A 23,269-nucleotide genomic window follows, 5' to 3' on the forward strand; every position below is an offset into this window, starting at 1 on the left:
GCACACCCAGAGGGGATTGCGCCCCCCTCCCCTGGGGCCGCACCCCTGCCTCTCTCCCGCTTGCTCATCCCATCCTTTCATTGTCTACATGCTAACTGCACCCTCTCCCACGACCTTACACTCACAGAGAAAAACCAAATGTATACTGTTGGTCTGCAGTATTTAAAATCGAAACCACTTTGGCCCTAGCTGGTTTGGCTCAGTGGATAGAGCGTCAGCCTGCAGACCCAAGGGGCCCGGATTCGATTCCGGTCAAGGGCACGTACCTCAGTCACAGGCTCCTCCCTGGCCCGGGCCCTGGTCGGGACTTGGGCAGGAGGCAAACAACCGATGTGTCTCTCTCACACTGATATTCCTCTCTGTCTTTCCCTCTCTTTCACGCTCTCTAAAAAGCAATGGAAAAATATCTTTGGTGAGGATTAACAAAATAAAAAAGGAAAGAAAAATAAAATTGAAGCCACTTTGCATTTTGTACATTTTACAATGAAAGGATGTATGTACCAGGGCTCACTGGATCGGAATAGAATCACAGAACCTTCGCATCCGAGGAGACGCTAAAAGCGACAGGTTCCACATCACCACAACACAGACACTCTTCAGTTCTCTGGACCCGCGGTCGCCAACCGTTCGGACCTCACGGACCACCAGCTGGTGACCGCTGGTCTGGACAACTTCAGCTCACCAGGCACGCGCATCGCGATGAGCCCACCCTATTCCCTGGCTGAGCTCCTCTGTGCTTGCATGACGCGTATCCCTATGGAAAGCTGAAAGGATACCCCTGTTTTCTAAGAAAGCAACTTGGGGGCCTTTCCATCATTCCCTGCTACCTTCTATCTCGCGGGCTTTGGCCCATCATTGCAATGTGCCCGGCGACACTGGATGTTAACAGTACTGTCCCGCCTCCTTCATTCATTCATCCGCATCGTAAGCCCAGCCTTAGGGACAGACATGTAGAGCGGACCAGGAGTCCACAGAGAACATCGCGCAGAGATCCGCACTCAGAGTCCTACCGTGCTTCTAGGGCATGGAAACCACCAATGAAAGGAAGAAATGACGTTCGAATGGTCTCTAGTCCTCGGGGTCTGCACCAACACGAGTATCACCATCCTACACACAAGGCCCCAGACCTCACTTTCCCACGCGCGAGTCGTCCGGACAGTGGGTGGAGAAAGTGCTCATCTGTCTGGGTAATTTCATGGACCTCGAATGCTTCCCGCTGCAAACACACGTCCCCCCGAAACGCCGACGGGCACCCCCCCCTAATGCATCCAGGCCTCTGCTCTGGGAGCTGGCTCTGTTAGAACACAAATGCTCTTTATAAAGAACCTTTATTGTTGAAAGTATTGCTTATGTCCCTTTCCCCTTATTGACTTCTTCTAGCCCCCCATCCCCACCCCAGGCCTTCACCACCCCATTGTCTGTGTCCAATGGAGTCAAGACAGTCTCTTCAGGAAATGGTGCTGGGAATTGGGCAGGTACAGGCAAAACGATGAAACTAGACCACCGGCGTGCACCGTACACAAGGATAAACTGGAGACATGGGTAAAGGGCTTAAACATACGACAGGAAACCATAAAACACTAGAAGAAACCACAGGCAGCATACAAACACTCGTGAGGGTTTGCATATTACCTAACTAATGTGGATAGCACACCCTCACACCCACGGGCACAGGGGTTTCCCTCAGTGTCATCTGGAGGGACACGAAGGAGATGCTGTTTACTCTGACAAAGCGGTAAGCAACCCAGAGGTGAAGGCCCAGTCCTGTGATTGTTCCTGTTCCTGTTCCTGTTCCTCCTCCTCCCCCCTTCCCCCTCCCCTCCCTTCCCTCCCCTCCCCTCCCCTTCCTTCCCCTCCCCTCCCCTCCCCTCCTTCCTCTCCCCTCCCCTCCCCTCCCCTTCCCTTCCTTCCCCTCCCCTCCTCTCCCTCCCCTCCCCTCCCCTCCCCTCCATTCCCCTCCCTCTCCTCCCCTCTGCTCCCCTCCCCTTCCCCTCCCCTCCCCTCCCTCCTCTCCCCTGCAGCCTTGCTGGAACCATCCCGCGTGGAACAGCAGTCAGTCCAGCCATCACCTGGAGGCTCAAGTCATACCTGGCCCCAGACCAAAGCTCTAGGTTTCCGTGATCGTTCCTGCATTCTTCACTTCCTGCACCTTTTATTTCACTCGCACGAGGTTCCTGGTCAGGTGGGGATTAATTTTTTGAGTCAATGTGACTGGGCCACAGGGCGCCCAGGTATTTGCTCAAACCTCACACGCGTGTGTCTGTGAGGCTGTTTTGACTCGATAGGAACAACTGAATCGATCAGCTGAGCAGAGCAGATCGCCCACTCCCGTGGGGGGGCGGGCCTCTCCTGTCTCACAGCTTTGGCTGGGACATCGGGCTTTTCCTGCCTTCGAACGTGAGCTGAAACATGGGCTGCCCTGGGTCTCCCGCCCGCCGGCCCTCGGACGGCACCTCCCCCATCACCCGCAGTCCCCGCTCCTGCCTGCCCATCCTGGGACTCGTCCGCCTCCGCCTCCGTCAGCACAGGAGCACGCTCTTGAACCCTCTGCCCACCCTGGCCCCTGCTTCCCTGGGGAGCGCTGACCTGTGCTGGGGTAACCTGTCCACGCCGGGCTGGACGGGGCCATGCTGACGTCACACCAGCAGGTGCTTAGTCGCACCTCCCTAACCGCTGTGGCCGCCGCTGCTCAGGGCTTGAGCCGCCTCATCTGTTGGTCCCATATCCCCGTGGACCCCCCTGAAGTCAGCCCCAGCCTGGCTTCACCTGGTGCTGAGGGTGTCCTGTCAGCCACACGTGGGCCCTCCCCAGCGATGCTCCTGCTGGGCTGGCGGGTCTCTGTTCCTCACTCTTGCATCCTATTTTTAAAATTTAACTATTTTTAAAATTGAATTTTTATTTTGGTAATCCTCACCCGAGGATATTTTTCCATTGGTTTTTAGAGAGGAAGAGAGAGGGAGAGACAGAGAGAAACACTGATGTGAGAGAGACACATCGATTGGTTGCCTCCTGCATGCACCCTGACCAGGGCCTGTGATGAGGAAACTGCAACCAAGGTACGTGCCCTTGGCCGGAATCGAACCCGGGACCCTTCAGTCCGCTGGCCAATGCTCTGACTAGGCCCATGCACCCTACTTTGATTTCACCATCAACTCACAAGGATAAGCAGACACTGGGAGCCTTCTGCCAATGCCCCGCCCCCTGTCCTGCCCCTGTGGCCCAGCCCCACCCCTGTCCAAGCCCCACCCCCTGTCCTGCCCCTCCTGCTGCCAAGCCCCGCCCCTGTGTGAGGAGTGCTCTGCTCTAAGCCAGGCTCTCAGGGGTCAGGCTTTGCTTTCAATAGCTGTGCCTTCTGAGGGGGAGGCTTCTGAGGACTGACTCAGACAAAGCGTTCCCACCCATGTCCCTGCCCTCCCACCCTCCAGCCCACTCTGCAGGCCTCATCTCTCCACCTGCGGGCGTTTGTTTCATTGCTGAGGACCTGAAAACACCCACTGTAACCATCTATCTGCGTGCTCCCTGTCAGCAGGCCTGGCGCTGCCTTGGACGCTGAGCTGGGTGGGCTTCGGCATTTCCCTGAGCGGGAGCACCGGCATCTCAGGGTGCGCAGAGGCCTGGCGGCCGGCACACCTGTGAGCGCCGGGAGCCAAAGCGCGCAGCTTGCCCTCAGCCTCCGGCACGGAGAATCGGAGAAAAGGCGGATCTGAAATAACCCCACATTACCCGAAGGCAGCGAATCCCCGCCTGCTGTGCCTTCCCTACAGCAGGAGGTGAAGTCGCCACACGCGGAAAGCAGGAGGGAGACAACGGAAGACAAAAAGCGGCCACGTTTTCTATCTTTGATGCCAAATGAAATCGGTGGAGCTTTCTAAAGAGGCCTCCGCGACCCTCATTCACAGGACAGCACCCGGCCACGTGTGCAGGCGGTTTGCACGGAGAGCATTTCCAGGGCCGGAAGGAAGGGGGTGCCCTGAGGCCGGAGCCAGAGCAAACTCAGCTTCCTAAGCGCCTGGCGACAGGTGAGGGCCTTCCTGGCCCGAGAGCGCGCTCCTGTGTCTCCCCTGCAGCTCAGCCAGGAGCCCCCGGAGGGGCTGCAGGAAACTGGGCTGCTCTGGTCAACGCTGTCCTTATTTATTGTATTTTAAAAAAACGTATTTGTATTGATTTCAGAGAGGGAGATAGAAACATCAATGATGAGAGAGAATCATTGATCGGCTGCCTCCTGCACGCCCCCTACTGGGGACTGAGCCCACAACGCGGGCATGTGCCCTGACTGGGAATCGAACCCAGGACCCTTTAGTCGGCAGGCCACGCTCTATCCATTGAGCCACACCAGCTCAGGCCAACACTGCCTTTGAAACAAATCTGAGCTTGCCTGGATCTAAGACAACCAGGGACGTGCAAACTCGGACGTGTGGTCTGATTCTCTCTGGCCAGGCTGGCCGCACCCAGTGATCGCTGAGGAAGGCCTGAGACTAGACACAAAATGAGACGCACATTCGCGAATCCCGATGTCACCACGAGGAGCGTAAGGGGCACATACTGGGTTTAGCAGGACGGTGAGGAAGAGCTCGCCTCCCCGGATGCTCTTGTCCAGCTCCTGGGGTCCCCCGGGGTACTCCTTGTAGAAGATGGTGTGGGTGAACAGCCCGCAGGTCTGCCGGGGGAGGACCTGAGGGGGGAACAGGGACAGGCGTTAACCAGCGCCACTGCACAGGCCTTGTCCGCACGCCGCGTGCCCACGGCGCTGCCTGGAGCTGATGCCCAGATCTATAGGAATTGAGAGCTGATGTTGGCGTGATTGTGTAAATATGAAGGGAGCTGTCACTTCAAAGCTAACGGTGTGTGTTATGTGCCACTGAATCGGCTCTGACTCCAGGGGACCCGTGAATGGTGCCGTCCAGTGTCCCTCCTCACAGCCCTGCACAGCCCGGAGGCTCAGCCTGTGGCTCCTCCGTGAGTCCCTCCACCTCCTGCTTGGGCTCCTCTTCTCCTGCTGCCTCTGTTCCCAGCATCGTTGTCTCTCCCAAAGACCTGCCTCCTCACGGGGTGTCTGAAGTAGGACAGCGTCCGTGTGTCACCTGCCCCAGCCGTGCTCAGGCTGAATTTGCTCTGAGACCCACGTGTCCGTCTTTGTGGCATCGATGTGCTAAAGCCTTTGCACTCAGGCCTATAAATCTCCCCCCTCCCCGTTGAGCTCACTAGGTGAAAGGGTTGGCCAAATTCAGGCCTTCTTTGGGTAAGTTAACTCAAAGGAGGGGGTTCCCCAGGTTCCACTTCCGGGGCATTGGGCGTTCTCTCCTTGCCTCTGAGTTATGGTTGGACACAGCTCTCGGCTCCGGGACTCGATGGGTTCTCATCACTCCCCCACCTTGATTTGTGCTGTTCTCACTGTACTCAGAATTGAAATGTCAATCACAGAAGTAGCCACGTGATCTGATGATTGCTTCGGGCATATTCTGTGGTTAATTCTGTTGTAAATCTGAACATGCCACAGAGAAGGCAAGTAAGTACTTTTATTCTGAGAACTTATTTGAAATAATAAACTACTCATAATCTAATGGGAAGATGCATCCAGTTGTACAGAGTAGGTGTAATTTTATTTATTCTTTGCTTAATTTTCATAATAGCTTGTAAGAAAAGTCAAGGTAAACAGATGCATGTAATATTGGTTAAAAGAAATGTTTTTATTTCATAACTAGAGGCCCGATGCATAAGATTTATGCCCTGGGCGGGGGGGTCCCTCAGCCTGGCCTGCGCCCTCCTGCCTAAGCCAGCAGTGAGACATCCCTCTCGCAGTCCGGGGCTTTCAGTCTGGGTGGGACCCCTCACTCCTTACCACCTGCCTGCAGCGGAGGTGGGAGAGGCTCCGGCCACCGTAGCTGCGCTCGCCAGCTGTGAGCCTGGCTTCTGGCTGAGCGGCGCTCCCCCTGTGGGAGTGCACTGACCACCGGGGGGCAGCTCCTGAATGGAGCATCTGCCCCCTGGTGGTCAGTGCGCATCATAGCGACTGGTTGTTTTGTAGTCCAGTCAATTTGCATATTAGGCTCTTATTAGATAGGATCTGTCCCATGGTCATGCAGCGGGTCCCTTCTCTCTGGTCTGAATGACAGGAGGGACACTCCCCATACCTCCTACCTCCTAGTCCCATGAACATCGCTCCCACCATCTCACCATCAACAGCTCCATCGAGCCTCAGGTGTGCGGCATCGATTGACAATAAGCCAGGAATGCTTCCTGGGTACAACAGTGAGCGGTTTGCTTCTCCTGTGGTTTCGGTAGCGATGACCCAGACAGGGGGCAGGGCAGGTGGGCAATCCTAAGGGGAATCCCAGAGCTGGCTGGGAGGGTGGGAACAGTTAAAGGAGGGAGAACACTGGTCAGTTTGCTGGGACCCAGGCAGCGGCCCGAAGTGAGATGGGCATTTTAAGATGGCTATTCTATCTCAGAGTAAAGAATACTATGTTGTCATTCTAATCAATAATCATGAGTTTCCATCTAAAACGCAACTGTTTTTATCCTCATGTAAAGGGATCACACATCATTCTCGCATCAGATTATGATTGGTTTTTCAATTAATACGCCCGAAGAGAAAACATATGCCTTTGATTTTGTCGTAAAGGAGGGAGAGAGAGACGAGAATTAAGTGTCCTAAGACACTTCCAGGCCAGGAGCTACGTGGACGGAGGGAGAACTCCAGCCTCTGTGCTGCGTGGATGGGCTGTCAGCTGACGGTGCCCTGACTTGGGCGGGGGGCATTCTTGACCTATGAAACCCCCCCTCTGCCTGGAAATTGCTCAGTAAAACCACCACCCAACAGACCCAGAAATTCCCAGGAAGAGCCAGGGTCTGGGGCAGAGCTTCAGTCCTGACGCTGCGGGGACTTGCCGCCGTGGGAAACCATTCCCAAGACATGGAGCTTGTCCTGCGCTTTCCAAGGCCACCCCCAGATTCAGGGGCCAGCGTGCGGCCAGCGCAGCCCCTGTGGCCTGTCACCGCCACGGACGGCAGGAGCTGGGGTGCTGTGTGAGGGAAGTGGGGTGCTGTGAGGGCTGGGGTGCTGTGTGAGAGAGATGGGGTGCTGTGTGAGGGAAGTGGGGTGCTGTGTGAGGGAGTTGGGGTGCTGTGTGAGGGAGATGGGGTGCTGTGAGGGAGCTGGGGTGCTGTGTGAGGGAGATGGGGTGCTGTGTGAGGGAGTTGGGGTGCTGTGTGAGGGAGTTGGGGTGCTGTGAAGGAGTTGGGGTGCTGTGTGAGGGAGATGGGGTGCTGTGTGAGGGAGTTGGGGTGCTGTGTGAGGGAGTTGGGGTGCTATGAGGGAGTTGGGGTGCTGTGTGAGGGAGTTGGGGTCCTGTGTGAGGGAGATGGGGTGCTGTGTGAGGAGATGGGGTGCTGTGTGAGGGAGTTGGGGTGCTGTGTGAGGGAGATGGGGTGCTGTGTGAGGGAGTTGGGGTGCCCACCCCCCGGCGCTCACCATGATGCCGTCATGGACGAAGCCCCTGCGATGCCGCGCCGGCTTCAGGTGCGGGTACTCCTCCGTGCTGGTCACCTGGACGCCCCACACCTGCTTCCAGGCCGCGTACAGCTGCCCGTGCACCGGGTAGACGCCCGAGTGGTGCGGGGCCACCGCGTAGCCCATGTCGACGGGAATCCCGTGCTCCTGAAAGAGACCGGACGTCACGTGTGGTGGGCACTCGGCGCAGGTGCCATGCCTCCGGGTGGGCACGTCCGGTCTCCGCCCCGGGGGGGGGGGGGAAGCAGAGCACACGTAGCCACGCCCGTCAGCAGCTTGCGGCGGACAGGCTCGGACTGGGTGGCGGCGGGGCACACGGGGCCCGCGGGTGTGGAGGCTGATTCTGAGCTCTGAGGGCGGAGAGCTGGGGGAGAGGAATAAGCAGGCCCTTCCTCAGACGGGTGCAGAGAAAAGTGACACCGTGCCCATACGAGAGACTGTGGAGCACGGTGTGTGCGTGTGGTGGTGTGTGTGCGTGTGAGTGTGAGTGTGCATGTGTGTATGTGTGTGCATATGTGTGGTGTGTGTGAGTGTATGTGTGTGCATATGTGTGTTGTGTGTGAGTGTGTGTGTATGTGCAATGTGTGAGTGTGTATGTTGACTGTGCATGATTGTGTGTGTATGTGTGAGGTATGTGTGTGTGCGTGTGTGTGTATGTGCAGTGTGTGAGTAATTGACTGTGCATGAGTGTGTGTGTATATCTGTGTATGTCTGTGGTGTGTGTGAGGGGTGTGTGTACATGTGTGTCTGAGTGTGTGTAGGTTGTGTGTGAGTGTGACGCGGCTACGAGTGTGCATGAGTGTGGTGAGTGAGTGTCTGTGATGCTGACGAGCAGAAGGTGAGTATGAACCACGCAGTGATGAGCTTTCCCCGCTGACGTGGGGTTGGGATTGGTTGTATGGAAGGTGCAGGCAGGATGCTGGCTGAGCACCAGGGCGTGTCTGCTCCCACCTCTGCGAGAAGGACCCAGTGGCAGGTGGCGGGGGGGGGGGGTGCCTGGGCAGCCGCTGTGCATGCAGATGGCAGGTGGGGGGGGCGGTGCCTGGGCAGCCGCTGTGCATGCAGATGGCAGGTGGGGGGGCGGTGCCTGCTGGGGAGGGCTGGCTCCCACCGGGACAAGGCAGGCCAGTGCAGTGACGTCAGGGACAGAGGGCAGGACAGGGAAGCCGAGGTCCCCCGCTGGCCCCCAGCTCCCTTTGTCTTCAGGGGACACAGCCTTCACAGGGGACAGTCGCTTTGGGCAAACAGCCGACCCCGAAGGTCACAGGTATAAACGTAACACGAGGATATGAACAAATCCTCGAAGAATGGTTTCATATCGCGAGGTTCCTGCTTTAGACCTGCAGTTGTCTAATTGTGCGTCTTTATAGTTCTCCCTTTAAAGGCTCCTCTGCTCTACGAAGACCTCTGTGGATAGACTCCTCACTGAGGCCATAAATAACCCGCAAGTCCGCTGGGAGCAGCCGAAGCCAGCGCAGTCACACCCCTAGTTCCTAGTGCCTGGCGGATCCCCCCTAGTTCCTGGTACCTGGCGGATGAGGCACAATGAGCTTCGGTCTGAGGCTCCAGGGCTCAGCCACACTCAGCCCCTAGGATGGGCCTCCCCTCCTGCTGCCCGTCCTTCCCGCCATGACCCTCACTGCCCAGCCTCCCGCCTCTCCTCACCCAGAAGAGACTGCGTTTCCTGACATCTATTATGATCAATGACCCCGGAGAGAGACGGGTTTTGAAATCAATGCTATAAAATGAGCCCAGTCTCTCGCTAGGCACAGGGGACAATTCTGTTCCTGGCAGGAGCCGAAAAATCACACTTTTCCCAGAGCTGAGTTTTCGGGACGAGGCAAGGTGGGAAGTCCAGTAACAAAGCCGTGGAAGCTATGGGGTGAGGGGTGGGGGCGGCCATTATGTCCCTGACACCTCCCTGGGGCCTCGATGCCCAGTGAATGGTCACAAAGGGGATGCGTGGCATCGGGGAGCTGCCAGGAGCTGCCCTGGGTTAGGCAGGTGCGCTTCCCGGGAGGGCCTCCTGGGGTGCGGGGCTGAGCGCTGTCTGGGGTGGCCCGGAGCACAGGCTGCTCAGAGGCCCAGGTCTGCGGGAAAGGGCAAAGCAGGGTGTTGGAGGCTGGGACCCTTCCCAGTGGCTCACCGGCGGTTTGCAGCAGCCCTGTGCCGAGAAGGAGGAGCAGCAGCGGCAGCGCGTGGCCCTGACCGCCGGCCCTCACAGCCGGCCCTCCTGTCTGTCCCTGGAGGGCCTGAGCCCACACTTGGGGCCGGGGACACTCAGTGAGCAGGTACCTCCCAGAAACAAAGGGGTGAGAACCACCATCACGGAGGGGATTGAAATACCCAGCAGCTGAGTCCCCAGGAAGCCCGGCTCCTCGCGGCCACGGCCACGGGCAGTGGAGGATCCAGAGCTCTGCTGGGGGCCCAGAGGGTGAGAAGCCCTCGGCTGGGCGGGGAGGAGGCGGGGCAGCCGGGGGACTTTATTGTTTTTATTGATTTCGGGCTCAAGTTATTCTGCTCACAGGGTCGCCTTCTCCCTGACAACCCGAGGCAGCCGGGTATCAATCACCCCACGTAATTAGGAGTTTATGCTTTTCCCGTCTAAACGATAACCCACAATGAAAAGTTACTCCCCAGTCCCTCCTTTCCTGTGACCGACGGGCCTGCTGGCTAGGAGCCTTCTTTCTCTTCTGTCCAGAGCTTAAGGCCGGCTCTACACAGACCCACAACCAAGAGCAAACTGAACATCAGACTCACACAAGATCCCCAAATTACAAAGCGTGAGAGGCTCTCCAATGTAAATATAGGACGCATTTGAAACTATAAAAACAAAATATAAATGTCAGAATAAACATTCAGATATGGTTTGAGTAGTTGTCAAAACAACCTCTCTTAAAAGATCGAGGAAACTCTATGACAAGCCAACGTGGCCCCAGAAATGTTTGCCGGGGGTTTAACTTGACCTGATTCCCCGAGACCTCAAGTTCCCAGGTGATTGGAAAATGAGGTAATGTGCTAATTCACAGGCTACATACAAATAGGGTCGCCATTTTTCAAAAACTAGAATAGAATAAATTGTAGTTAGCACCCAATCCCTAATGTAATCCACATGGTCTCATAATTTTTCTTCAATCGCATCAGCTTACAGCACTCAGTACCCGATCCTCGGGAAGCGTTTCACATCCATGTGGAATGTGGTCCTCAAGATTACCTGTGGGGTGGCCTGGATGTCACTGTCGATGTGGGAACTGTGGCTCAGAGAGGGGGCACGCGTGGCCACGCTCACAGATGTCACAGCTAGAATTCTACCCCAAGTATCCTCTAGACTCACAGACTCAGCTTCTGTAACAACTCACTACTGCTGTGTCCAAGTCCACAACCAAATCATGACTAAGTCTGTGACCATGTCTGTGACCACGTCTGTGACTACATCATAACTAAGTCCATGACTAAGTCCGTGACGTGGTGCATCCTGCAGGTCCGTGTAGTCGCTGTGGCATTGCTGGCGTGGCCCCATGGAGTGGAGGAGCTACGGGAGGGGGCACTTCGGAGCAGAGAGGGTCCTTCTTGCCCACCACTGAAGCAGAGGTTCTTCGGCTGCTCCCTGGGAGCTGAGGAAGGGAGTGAGGAGGAAGCTGGGAGTCAGTGCAGGTAGAAGGTTCCTGAAGCAACCTGGGGGGCCTGGCGCGGGGTCCAGGTGGCACACGTGGCTGTGAGAGTGCTCTTATTCTCATGTGCCGTGCGGGCCGGCCAGGCTGAGCTGGCAGGTGGACGGTGGGGCAGGCAACCACACACTGTTTCCATCACGGAGGACGGAGGAGGCAGGACGCAGGCCCTAGGGCAGAGGGCACAGCGGCCGTCGGGGGAGCCGAGAAGCCGCTGAGCATCAGAGCCGAGACTTTAGCTGAGCTCTCGCCTCCCCGACTCACCCACACACGTTTTACCTAAAGTCATGAGACTCATTAAGGTCCCCCACAGGACGCGTAGAAGCAGAGAGAAGAAGTTGGGGTACAGCACGTGGGGCTCAGTGTCACTGGGAGGTCAGAGGGAAGAGAAGCCGCAGTGCCCTGAGGAAGGGTTGTGGGAGATGCAGGAGACCGTGTCCAGGAGGGAATGGGAGGCGATCGGGGCGAGGGGCTCCCAGGGAGACCTGAGTCCCCCACGTTAAGGGTGGGTGATGGTCAGTGAAGCAGGGACCGCCCCAGGGCAGGAGGGGAGCTCGCTGGGTGGACCCGAGAGGGGCAGGTGGAGCTGGAACAGGGGGGCTGAGTGTGCCCACCTCTCGGGAGCTCCTCTAAGGGGCCTGGAGATGGTGCCGGGCCGGGAGGTCCTCAGGGCACCGTGGGCAGCAGACAGACCACGCGTGTTGGCTGCAATGGAAGGTTCTGGGAGCGGGGACAGCGCTGCGGTGAGGGAGGATGGGGGGAGGGGGATAGGAGGAGGGGGACAGGAGGAGGGAGCGTGGCCTTGTCACGGCCGGGCCTTCCACTCGTGTTCCGACGCGGAAGCCCCGGGGGTCCCCTCCCGGCTGCCAGCACCGTGGGCCCTGGGAGCAGTTCACATTGTTGGTGGTAACCGCCTGCTCAAAGCATCCACCGCACATCGTGGCCACCGGGTGCCTGGCTGCAAAGACGTTCTAGTGACTGCATTTCACTGGAGACCATCACATGGTTCCAACAGAACAACTTCCGATTACGTTTCCTTTCTGTCTTCCTGACGAAGCCCCAGTTGTCATGGGAACATCTGAAGCTCTTTCCTAATTGATGGCAGTTTTCTCAGAAGACCATCCCTGGGCTGTGAGGAGGGAGCAGGTATGTGGGGAGGGGCGGGTGTGTGGGGAGGGGCGGGTGTGTGGGGAGGGGCTGGTGTGAGGAGGGGTGTGAGCTCTGTACAATGTTGAGTCCTAGGCGTTCAGCATCACCACTTCTAAGTGAAGACGCTGAAAGCTGGTCTGGCCACGTTCAGATCGAGGGGTGCGGGCTGGAGGAGGAGAGACTTGGGTTCCAGTGGGGTTGCAGCTTCGCGGGGACTAGGACGAACCAGGAAGTGCCCAGACGTCAGGTGTATTTCAGGAAGGCGCTGACGCGGAGCCAGGGCAGAGCTGATGAGGGAGGCAGGACTGAGGGGGGCGGCACAGGGGCACGTCCACACCTGTGCCCCCTCATCACCTCAGCTGCACGGAAAGGTCAACTTTAGCAACGAGGGGAACGGCGCCGGACAGTAAGTGTTTAGAGCGCCTCACAATGTCTAACCGGGAGAGGTGCTAACACCCAAGAGTCCTCAGTGAGTGAAGAGCCAGGTAAAGAGGAATAGCATTGCCCATCCCACTGTGACCTCGTTTCCATAGTTACTACCAGCACAAACAAGCAAAAAGAAGGTCCTCAGAATAACTTCCCTTCACACACACCACACCATTTTCACAACAGGTTCATTTGGAGTTTTGTTTCAGGCAAATACAACACCTGATTTATCTTAACTCCATTCTTAGCACCTGAGCATTTACACCCCACACACATCGAATGGTTTGTTTTTTAAAAATCTTCCACCTGATTGCCTAAGTTCATGGAGCAAAGCACTGGTGTTCGTAGGTACAAGGTGAGGTGTGTGTGTGTGTGCGTGCTTGTGTGCGTGCAAAGTAGATGGAAGAGGGAGACTTGTCTTTCATGATGCTGGCTAAAATGCTCTTCATTTTCTACTTTACAGAAATTCCAAACATTTAGGATGTTCCCATGATTACACAGACGATGGTTCAGAATCACTAATTTAAACACATCCCTTTGCAGACATAGATTTGCATCAACTATTACTCTCCCTGAGCAATGGAACCTATTTCCAATATTATTTTTGCATCAAGATGAGATTCCCCTTAGGAGTCAGTTTCCCCCTTTAATGTGAGCGTAATGCATTTATGGAAACGTGCCTTAAGCATTTGGGGTGGGTGTGAATCATCCTTCTGGTTGGTGGTTCCTCCCTGTCTTCCATATTCAGCTATATTCAGGGTATTATTACATCTGACCTCCAGGACATCCTAGGCCTCTCTAAGAGTTAAATTAATTCTTGTCTGTGGTTGTCTTCAATTTTATGAAACCTTGACTACCATGTGAGATAGGCTACATTTCATCAAACGAAATGTAATTTTATGTTAATAAATGGTACCTGCATGTTAAATTAATTATGGCCACTTAACTAACTTCCTATAAAGATGACTCAATTACTGTACTTTTCTGTAGACATGTTTCAAACAAAAACCAGACCAAAACAGTATATTTCCATTTGATCACCATCATGTTAAAGTGGCATCATATTTGGATATCAAAGTGTAGGTGCCACTCTCATCTCAAATGACTTCACGTCCAGCACAGCCCGCCTCTCACATCATTAACCAGCTCCCAGCCCTCCACTTGCACGTGCCCGGAAACAACCTCTCACTCCTCATCGTGCTCAGGTCACTGCAGGAACGCTGTGGGAACTGAAGTGCCAACTGGAAGGAGGTACCGTGGAGTGAGGGAAATGTCCGCCCAGGATAGACGAGCGTAAGACAAACAATCAGGCTGAAAGACTTTTTCAAATTGAAAAATACAAAAGAGAAAAAAAAAAAAGGAAAAAAAAAAAGAAGAACATGGTAACTTTTTTTACCATGTGTGTTTGGTGGATTATCTAATTTGTATAGTGTATGCTCAGTACGGCAGGAGTTAAATAATGATAAAATCTCTTAAAAATCTTGGCTCTTGACTATGTCACAGTCATTTTAGAATTGAAAACAAGTTTGGTCATTGAAATAATAAAATTAAAACAAGTCAGTGAAAGCTCATTATGTATTATTGACTATTTTAAGAATCTGCTCACAAAACTGCTATCTAATAATTGATTGGTAAATAGGCATAAAATCTCACTATCAACACTCCTTAAGGAGTGTTGGGTCATTACGTTCAGGTATTCTATATAGATATGCCTTTTATGAGTCTACAAATTTTAGATAATGGGGCAATTAAAAAAAAATGCAAACACTCTGTGCCCATCACGCCGGGCTCCAACTGTGTGCCAGAAACACAAACTGGAAACCGAAACAGTAGATTACAAAGAAGAGCTTATTTTTCTTGAGTTAGTCTGGAGCTAGGCGGTTGGTTCAGAAGCCCGAGTGCCAGGGGTGAGATTCCTGAGTCCCTCGGCCTTTCCTCCATAGTTGTGCGATGAACCCCTTAGTTCCAGCCAATCGGGCTGTAAACAGGGCAAGAGACAGAAACAAAGGCCAAGGGCAGAGAGCAGAGTCAGTGTGTCGAACCCCCTTTCCTGGAAGGCCCATACCGTGACTCACACATTCATCTCATTGGCCAGAACTATGTTAAATGCCCCTACCTAAAACAAAAGCCGAGAAATCAGTCCTTTAGCTGGACACTGGCTCCACAAGCAAACTCTGGATTCATCCAAAAGCAAGGATACGGAAATGGGTACAGTAGTTCCTCCTTATTCTGGGGGACAGGATATAAGACCCTTATTCTGGGGGACAGGATATAAGACTGCAGGTAGCACCAAACCCTTTATCGCCTATTAGTGATCACATTCAGTGTTGAATTATGCGTAGGTGGAGGGCTGCAAGGCAAATGCGAATGTCTCATATCTGCTCCCAACCTGCAGGCCAAAGATGCAAAAAGTCACCCGGTGGTTTTATCTTCCTCCTCCTCCTCCTCTTATTTCAAAAGGAATGAGCGTATACTTCTTGAAGAAATATGTTGAAAGTGATGGCAGCCGTGAAGATGATGATGGTAAAGATGATGACAGTGATGATGATGATTATGGTGATAGTGATGATGATGTTGGTGGTGATGATGGTAATGATGATGGTGATGATAATGATGGTGGTGTTGATGGTGATGATGATGATGGTGTTGATGATGTTGATGATGATGGTGATGATAATAATGGTGATGATGGTGATGATTATAATGATGGTGATGGTGACAAATGCTTTTTGAAACACTATGTACCAGCAGTTTGATAAGCGTTACACAGACACAGACACATCGCATCAAACCCTCACAAAACTCTACGTGGTAGGAACTCCCATCATCCCCATCTTACATATTTAAAAATCGGGCGCAGGAATTTTAAGTCATTTGCTAAGGTCATCCACCTAGTAATTGGCAAAAATGAAACTTGAACCAAGAGTGGTTTGACGCCAAAAACACGAGCTTACCGAACACTGACAATTAGCTAGTGGCCCTCACGGGGTCACACACAATTTTTACGTGTAAAAATAGCTAAGGTTTTGTTTTATTCAGAGGAACGTGACTTTTTATTTTGTATTTTGAGCGCAGTTCATTGTTCTGTACAATATAAACAAAACTTAATACGTAGAGGAAATATTCATTCGTGCTTAACAATTCCATTAGACATGCGCAACTGCGGTAAGCGGTTATTAGCTTGTCTGGGGGGAAATCGCTGCTGCAACTGCCCCAGGCATCAGCCTCGGGAAGAGCTGGAGCCCCTCTGGCTAATCGACGTAAACACATAAACACTGAGAAGCAGGAAGGACGTCTTCCCAGGCTTCACCCCGAACCAGAGGAATGGCCGCAGGTGCCAGAACGGAGAGCTGCAGCCCGACAGGCTCACAGCCATGTGTTTTGAGGGATATAAATAGTTCATTTCCTTCCATTACTGCTGCCCAATATTAGAGTGCATTTTGTAGGTGGTATTTATTCCTTTGAGGTTAGACATGTTCAGAAATAAAATAGCTGATGGGCAGAACAAAGCTGCTGCAGCTAAAATAGAAATGTGGGGGATGGGGGTGTGATGTTGCTCTCTGCTAGGAAAATCAAATAGATAAATATGTATTGTAGAGATGTTCTGCCTAAGGGAAATTTTTTCATCTACCTGCCAATATAAGACCAGCAAGTCAAGGACTTTCCATGACAAAACCCATGACAAGAAAAGGCATTTTTTTCTCTAAATCCAGTGCTAAGCAATATGAATATTAATAGCTAATGAAATACCAATTCTAATTTGCAGGCAAAAAGCTCATCCTATTTTTTATGTTGTAGGTTTGGTGAGAACAGGAATTGAGAACCTGTAGACAGCTTGATGAGGTAGCTAAGAACTTTAGTAAACAATCTCATCCTACTTGTCAAATCCCAGTACGTTGCAGTGGATAGCTGAAAGGGAAATCAAAATGTCTTCACTTGTTGCCCAGCAGGCGTGGCTCAGTTGTTGAGCATTGACCTATGAACCAGGAGGTCATGGTTCTAGTCTGGGTCAGGGCATATGCCCAGGTTATGGGCTCCATCCCCAGTAGGGGGCATGCAGGAGGCAGCTGACTGATGATTCTCTCTCATCATTGATGTTTCTATCTCTCTCTCCCTCTCTCTCTAAAATCAATAACAATATATTTTAAAAGAAATATTTCACTTGCCATGCAACAAACTGATCACTCTGCCACTTATACACTCTGATCTTCCATATTAATCCTTAAAGCTTTATGCAACCTCTACTCGCAATAGAGACAGCTCTGTGTCCTTCAACAGCTAGCTACTCACCTTTGCAGAGGGCACATGTATTCCCTTAGTGGTATGGACGGTGGGTGACAAAGACCATTGTCTAAACAGGGCCGCAGGTTGGCTCCTGTGACCTGGGGAGACACTGTCGGCTGTCCCAGACCATCAGCTCTGGCTTGGGGCGCGGCATGGCCCAGGTGAGGGGCCCTGGGCTGGGGAGAGCGGGGCGGAGTGGAGGGTGGTTCTCTGTGTGACCCGCCAAGTCACTCCCCCGTGAGCTGAGCGTTCCCCGTCGCCGTGGAGACAGGCCTGAGGAGCTGGCGGTAGCTGATGCCCAAGCTCAGGGCAGCTCACGTCATAGGATTTTGAAAACATCAGGGCCCTCAGTGTCCTCGGGTTTGACGGCTTCGTCTGAAGGAGACGGGATCTGGCTGCTGGGCTCAGACAGTGTGAGTGTGGCCACAGGGAAGCCATCGGCCCGAACCACAGGCCGAAGCTGAAGTGGACACAGAACTCAACAGCCCCAGGGTGAGGGTTAGGGGCAGAAGGCCCATGTCAGGTCAGCAGGTCAGCGAGCAGGGCCAGGGCCCACGCAGCACAGCTGTTTGTGTTAACAGCGGAACCTTCAGAACTTGTGACAAATGTGAAAGATGCATAGTCTGCTTTAATTAATGAATTAATTAAATTTTAAATGTTTTTATTGATTTAAGAGTGAGAGGAAAGCAGAGGAAGAGAGAGACAGAAACATCAACGATGAGAGAATCACTGATCAGCTGCCTCCTGCAGGCCCCACACTGGGGTCGAGCCCACAAGCCGGGCTATGCCCTGACCGGGAATTGGACCTGGACTGGCAACACTTTGGTACGGGGACGATGCTTCACCCACCTGGGCCACCCCAGCCGGGCCAGTGTGCACGGATTCATGTAAAAGCAGCAGCTGAGCATGTCGGGAAGCGGCTCTTGGAGATGGTGAAGCCACTAAATTGCCCAGACCCTGAAACTTTTCAGCGACAAATGGACATGAGAGGCTGAGTCTGGGTGCCATCACAGATCTCCTGAACAAGACACAGGGCAGTCGCAGGAAGGCACAGAGAGCGGGACAGACAGCACTGCCCCGGGGGGGGGGGGGGTGGGCAGGGGACGGTGAGCTGGTATAAGAAACGCTGAGTATTTAACCTAAAGAGCAAAACTAATCAACAGACATAAGGAGGAAGAGGCCTCTCTCCTGACCGCATGGGGCAGGAAACCCCTCAAGCTGTGATAAAACGCCCCCTGCAGGGCCAGGGTGCATGCTCCCTGACAGAATCAGCGATGGGCACGTGACTCCGCCTCCGGCTTGCTGCCTGCTGCCCTGCTCTCCCCGCCACGGCTGCATCCTCTCCTCCCTCCCAAGGCCATTCACTCATCACAGGTTTCCAGCGAGGAGAACCAACTATGTTCACAATCACAGGGACATTCCATGTCCTAAACACTTAGCAAAGTTTTCACTGCTCTTTCTCCCAAGGAAATAGCATTGATTTTTATTTCATTATGTAATGCTTTTGTACATTTAAAAGTACCTTTTTGCTGACCCAGCTTTAGGATTTAAAACACTGTCACAAAACAAAGACACAACCGATTTAACACGCAGATTATCTCCAGCACTGGGGTGGGTTTGAACTAGAAAGCCCAGCCCAGCAATTCTGGTCCATCAGTGTGTGTGGGGGGGTGACCCCCACGTTGCTGCTTTCCCATCACAGGGCTTCTCCCTAAACCAGGAGGCGGGTCTGGGGGGAGAGTGAGGGTGGTGCAGTGCATGGAGCAAAGGTAAGAATGAGGTAAAGAAAAGTGGGCCCGCCCGACCTATGAACCAGGAGGTCAGGGTTCAATTCCATTCAGGGCACATGCCCGGGTTGTGGGCTCCATCCCCAGTGTGGGGCGTGCAGGAGGCAGACGATCCATGATTCCCTCTCATCATTGACGTTTCTCTCTCTCTCTCCCTCTCCCTTCCTCTCTGAAATCAATAAAAATATCTAAAAAAAAAAAAAAAGTAAGAAAAGAACAGTGGTCCATCCATTGGAGCTAAAACACAGTCACTCCCTCTGAGGTGGAGGAGCAGAGGCCAGGCCGCTGTCCTCCCCCCCCCCCCCCCCCGCCACACACACATACACACATACACACACACATACACACATACACACTTCGTCCTTTCTCAGGCTGGAGAGCATGGCATTGAACTGACTCAAGATGCGGTCACTAAACGCGTCTTCAACGTGACCTCCGCTCTGTTCGAGGGAGGGTGTGTGTGATGTGGGACTGGAGGTGGGAAGGGCTCCTCCAAGTCCAGGAACCCCCGGGCCTGCATGGAGCTGGCCCAGCTGTGATCTGTGGAAGAGAGGGGCCTGGGGGTCAACCCAAAGGCAGCGCACGGGAGAAGGAGCAGAGCCGAGTGTGGTGGCAGGCCTTGGGGTCCCCGTCCCCGAGAATGAGACGGAGCCGTGGCGCAGGGGCAGGGCCGGGGCAGGGGCAGGGGCAGGGGCCAGGGCAGGGCCAGGGCAGGGCCAGGGCAGGGGCCAGGGCAGGGGCCGGGGCAGGGGCAGGGGCCGGGGCAGGGCCAGGGCAGGGGCAGGGGCAGGGCCGGGGCCGGGGCAGGGGCAGAGGCAGGGGCAGGGCCAGGGCAGGGGCAGGGGCAGGGGCCGGGGCAGGGGCCGGGGCAGGGGCAGAGGCAGGGGCAGGGCCAGGGCAGGGGCAGGGGCAGGGGCAGGGGCCGGGGCAGGGGCAGGGGCCGGGGCAGGGGCCGGGGCAGGGGCAGAGGCAGGGGCAGGGCCAGGGCAGGGGCAGGGGCAGGGCCAGGGCAGGGGCAGGGGCCGAGGCAGGGGCAGGGCCAGGGGCCGGGGCAGGGCCAGGGCAGGGGCAGGGGCCGGGGCAGGGCCAGGGCAGGGCCGGGGCTGGGGCAGGGCCAGGGCAGGGGCCGGGGCAGGGGCAGGGGCCGGGGCAGGGGCCGGGGCAGGGCCAGGGCAGGGGCAGGGCCGGGGCCGGGGCAGGGGCAGAGGCAGGGGCAGGGCCAGGGCAGGGCCGGGGCAGGGCCAGGGGCAGGGGCAGGGGCAGGGGCCGGGGCAGGGGCCGGGGCAGGGGCAGAGGCAGGGGCAGGGCCAGGGCAGGGCCGGGGCAGGGGCAGGGGCAGGGCCAGGGCAGGGGCCAGGGCAGGGGCCGGGGCAGGGGCAGGGGCCGGGGCAGGGCCAGGGCAGGGGCAGGGGCAGGGCCGAGGCCGGGGCAGGGGCAGGGGCAGGGGCAGGGGCAGGGGCCGGGGCAGGGGCAGGGGCAGGGCCAGGGCCGGTGCCCAGCTTGCGGCTCCTCAAAGGCAGCTCAAAGGGATCTGAGTCAAATGTGAAGGGTCTTAGTTCCACGTCAACAGGACCAGTGTGGCCGTGTGGATAGGACAGACGGGGGTGGGGGCAGGGGACTGGAGACCAGCAGGCTGCGGCCCAAACCGTCAGGGTCCAGACTTGGCTCCGAGCTCTGATAGCGCTGTGAGGAGCTCTGTGGTCCCATCTCCCAGCCAGGCAGCCCGAACGGCTGGAAATTATTAAAAACCAACAACCAAAAACACATCTAAAATCTTTGGGAAATGAACTAAGGGCATATAGCACATGAAAAAACATTTACTCAAGAAAATCCGCCCAACTGGTGTGGCTCAGTGGATAGAGCGTGGGCCCTCGGATGGAAGGGTCCCGGGTTCGATTCTGATCAAGGGCACATACCTGGGTTACGAGCTCGATCCCCAGTAGGGGGAGTGCAGGAGGCAGCTGATCGGTGTTTCATCATTGATATTTCTCTCTCTCCCCCTCTCCCTTCCTCTCTGAAATCAATAAACATATATATTAAAAAAGAAAAGAAAAGAAAATCCACCAAGATCGGTAAGAACCGTGCAAGGGCGTGCATTTGAGCCACAATCCCACTCCCCACCCTGCGTGTCCCAGCTTAGAGGACGGAATCTCTACCCCCGTGGGCCCGTCCAGGGTCTCAGGGCTCCTCTCTCCCTCTCCCTGCTCCCAGGCGGGCGGGGCCACCAGCGTGTGTCGCCCTCGGGCTCCTGGGCAGCTCTGTCCTAGGGACAGCAGTGGGGCCTGAGGTGCCCACGGAGCTCCGTCACAGAGCAGCGCTGTGCCTAGCGCAGGGACAAGAACACTGGTCCCCGGACCCATCCTGCTTACAGCTCAGCAGGGTGGTCCTAAGGCAGGAGAGGAAGCGGAGAAGACCGGAGGCCGCCCCCCAGCCCAGCACACTGCTCAGAAGTCTGGGTGTCACGTTGAGAGAGGCGGCCCCATCCCCACACTCAGGTCCCGAGGTTGGTGCGGAGTCTGCGGGCAGAGGCAGGGCTGCGGAGACGGAGCGGGGTTTGTTGCAAACACTGGCTGTCACGCCATCCTTCGGTGAGGAAGGACATGGCATACAGCCACGAGGGCAGCTCTCTCTCAGCAGGACTCATCGTGGGCTTAATTCCACTACCACACGCCTTTATTTTTTTTTAAATATATTTTTATGGATTTCAGAGAGGAAAGGAGAGGGAGAGAGAGATAGAAACATCAATGATGAGAGAGAATCATTGACCGGCTGCCTCCTGCATGCCCCCCACTGGGGATGGAGCCCGAAACCTGGGCATGTGCCCTTGACCTGGAATCGAACCCTGACCTCCTGGTTGCTGCTCAAACACTGAGCCAGGCTGGCGGGGCCACATGTCTTTATTTTTACACTAGATGCCCGATGCACAAAATTCGTGCAAGAGTAGGCCTTTGCGGCTGCAGCCCTAGCTTCATCCGGAAGGTTGTCCGGAGGGCCGTTCTGTCGATTTGCATATTACACTTTTATTATTATAGATGAGACCTCCCACAGCTGACTTACTGCGCAGGCCGCTGTGACATGTAAAGATTTGCCACTGTCGCTCTTTGATGAGTTTGGGTCTTTTATGAAAACATTTCAAATGTCAGCATTTTTAATATCAGGGTTATTGTGTCAATTATGAAAAAAACTTATAAAGAGTTTAGAAATGCAGGAAGCATTTTTAAAGCGGGATTTAGACACCTACACTTTTATTTCAAATCATTGGCTTATTTCTCATGAGGAAGGTTTCTGGCCATTCGATAAAATGTCCAGAAAAACTCCCATCATTATGGCAAAGTTGGCGATGCAGTGAAAGGTGACCTTTCACCTCCAGGGTATTCTTGGTCTCCGACCAATAGTGTACAGAAAGGGCCCTCACTTGAAGATTTTAATGAGTCTGTGACACTTAACACAAAGCATCATTTCTTACTTTTCCCCACAAATCCATTGTAGACTAAACAGAGATAATTTGCCCTGGCTGGTGTTGCTCAGTGGATAGAGAGTTGGTCTGTGGACTGAAGGGTCCTGGGTTTGATTCTGGTCAGGGCACATGCCTGGGTTGTGGACTTGATCCCCAGTAGGAGGCGTGCAGGAGGCAGCCAATCAATGATTCTCTCTCATCATTGATGTTTCTATTTCTCTCTCTCCCTCTCCCTTCCTCTCTGAAATCAATAAAAAATATTTTTTAAAAAAGAAATAATTCAAGTTGATTTATGCTCCAGGCACTTCTCTGTGTTTGAGAAGCAGGTGTGGGTACCTCAGGAGTGATTCTGGTAACTTCCCACCGAGCACTTTAACCTGAGCCATTGTTTCTCATCCTGTCTGCACCCCCTCTGTCTGTCCCCCCCGCTGTCTGTGTCCCTCTGCCTGTGGTCAACTCTGAGGCACTGCTTCCATTAAGTGATCCGTTCACACAACTGAATGGCAGCAAAAATGTATGATTTAGTAAAAGGAAAAAATACAATGAACAATTGTAAACCTACTTTTGCCCCTCCCCCCCGTATTTCCCGGACCCACAGCCACACTGGTGCAGTGTCTGCTAATGACAGTCGTGGCTGTGCCTCCTCCTCATTTGACTAACACCCCCACACACAGCACACACTCACATGGCATATGTGACCCTGGGTGAAGCTTCGTACACATATGTGCACACACAAACACCCCCCCCACACACTCCCACTGCATCCCCACGTGCTCATGGATTAGACATGCGTCACACAGCCCACGCGGCACGCCTGCAGTCCCACTGCGCGCCTCTGGCCGCGGAAGGACGCGCCAGGAGGAGAGCTCTCCTAACGGAACAGAACAGCGTCCTCACTGGATCATGGAGTCGCAGCCTCGTGTGTTTGCAGCAGATGCAGCTCCATCTCTTAGCACCTCGCCACATGTTTCTCTCACGCTTTGTAGAC

The 23,269-nt window shown here is 54.6% G+C and overlaps 1 protein-coding gene across 2 annotated transcripts in view; it reads right to left on the minus strand.

Annotated features, from left to right (window-relative positions):
• The window catches only part of LOC307098956 (bifunctional heparan sulfate N-deacetylase/N-sulfotransferase 4), a 198,701-nt gene that overhangs the window by 69,885 nt on the left and 105,547 nt on the right, over window positions 1-23,269 (minus strand). For both annotated transcript variants that reach the window (XR_013813490.1, XM_079770117.1), the window contains 2 exons: window positions 7,472-7,657; window positions 4,544-4,672 (listed from right to left, as the gene is read on the minus strand). Coding sequence is in view for 1 of the 2 variants with exons in the window: in XM_079770117.1 (XP_079626243.1) it covers window positions 4,544-4,672; window positions 7,472-7,657 (315 nt within the window). In the remaining variant the exon portion in view is untranslated. The remainder of the gene's footprint in view (window positions 1-4,543; window positions 4,673-7,471; window positions 7,658-23,269) is intronic.

The sequence above is a fragment of the Cnephaeus nilssonii genome (assembly GCF_951640355.1).
Source record: "Cnephaeus nilssonii genome assembly, chromosome: 5".
Lineage (NCBI taxonomy): Eukaryota > Metazoa > Chordata > Mammalia > Chiroptera > Vespertilionidae > Cnephaeus > Cnephaeus nilssonii.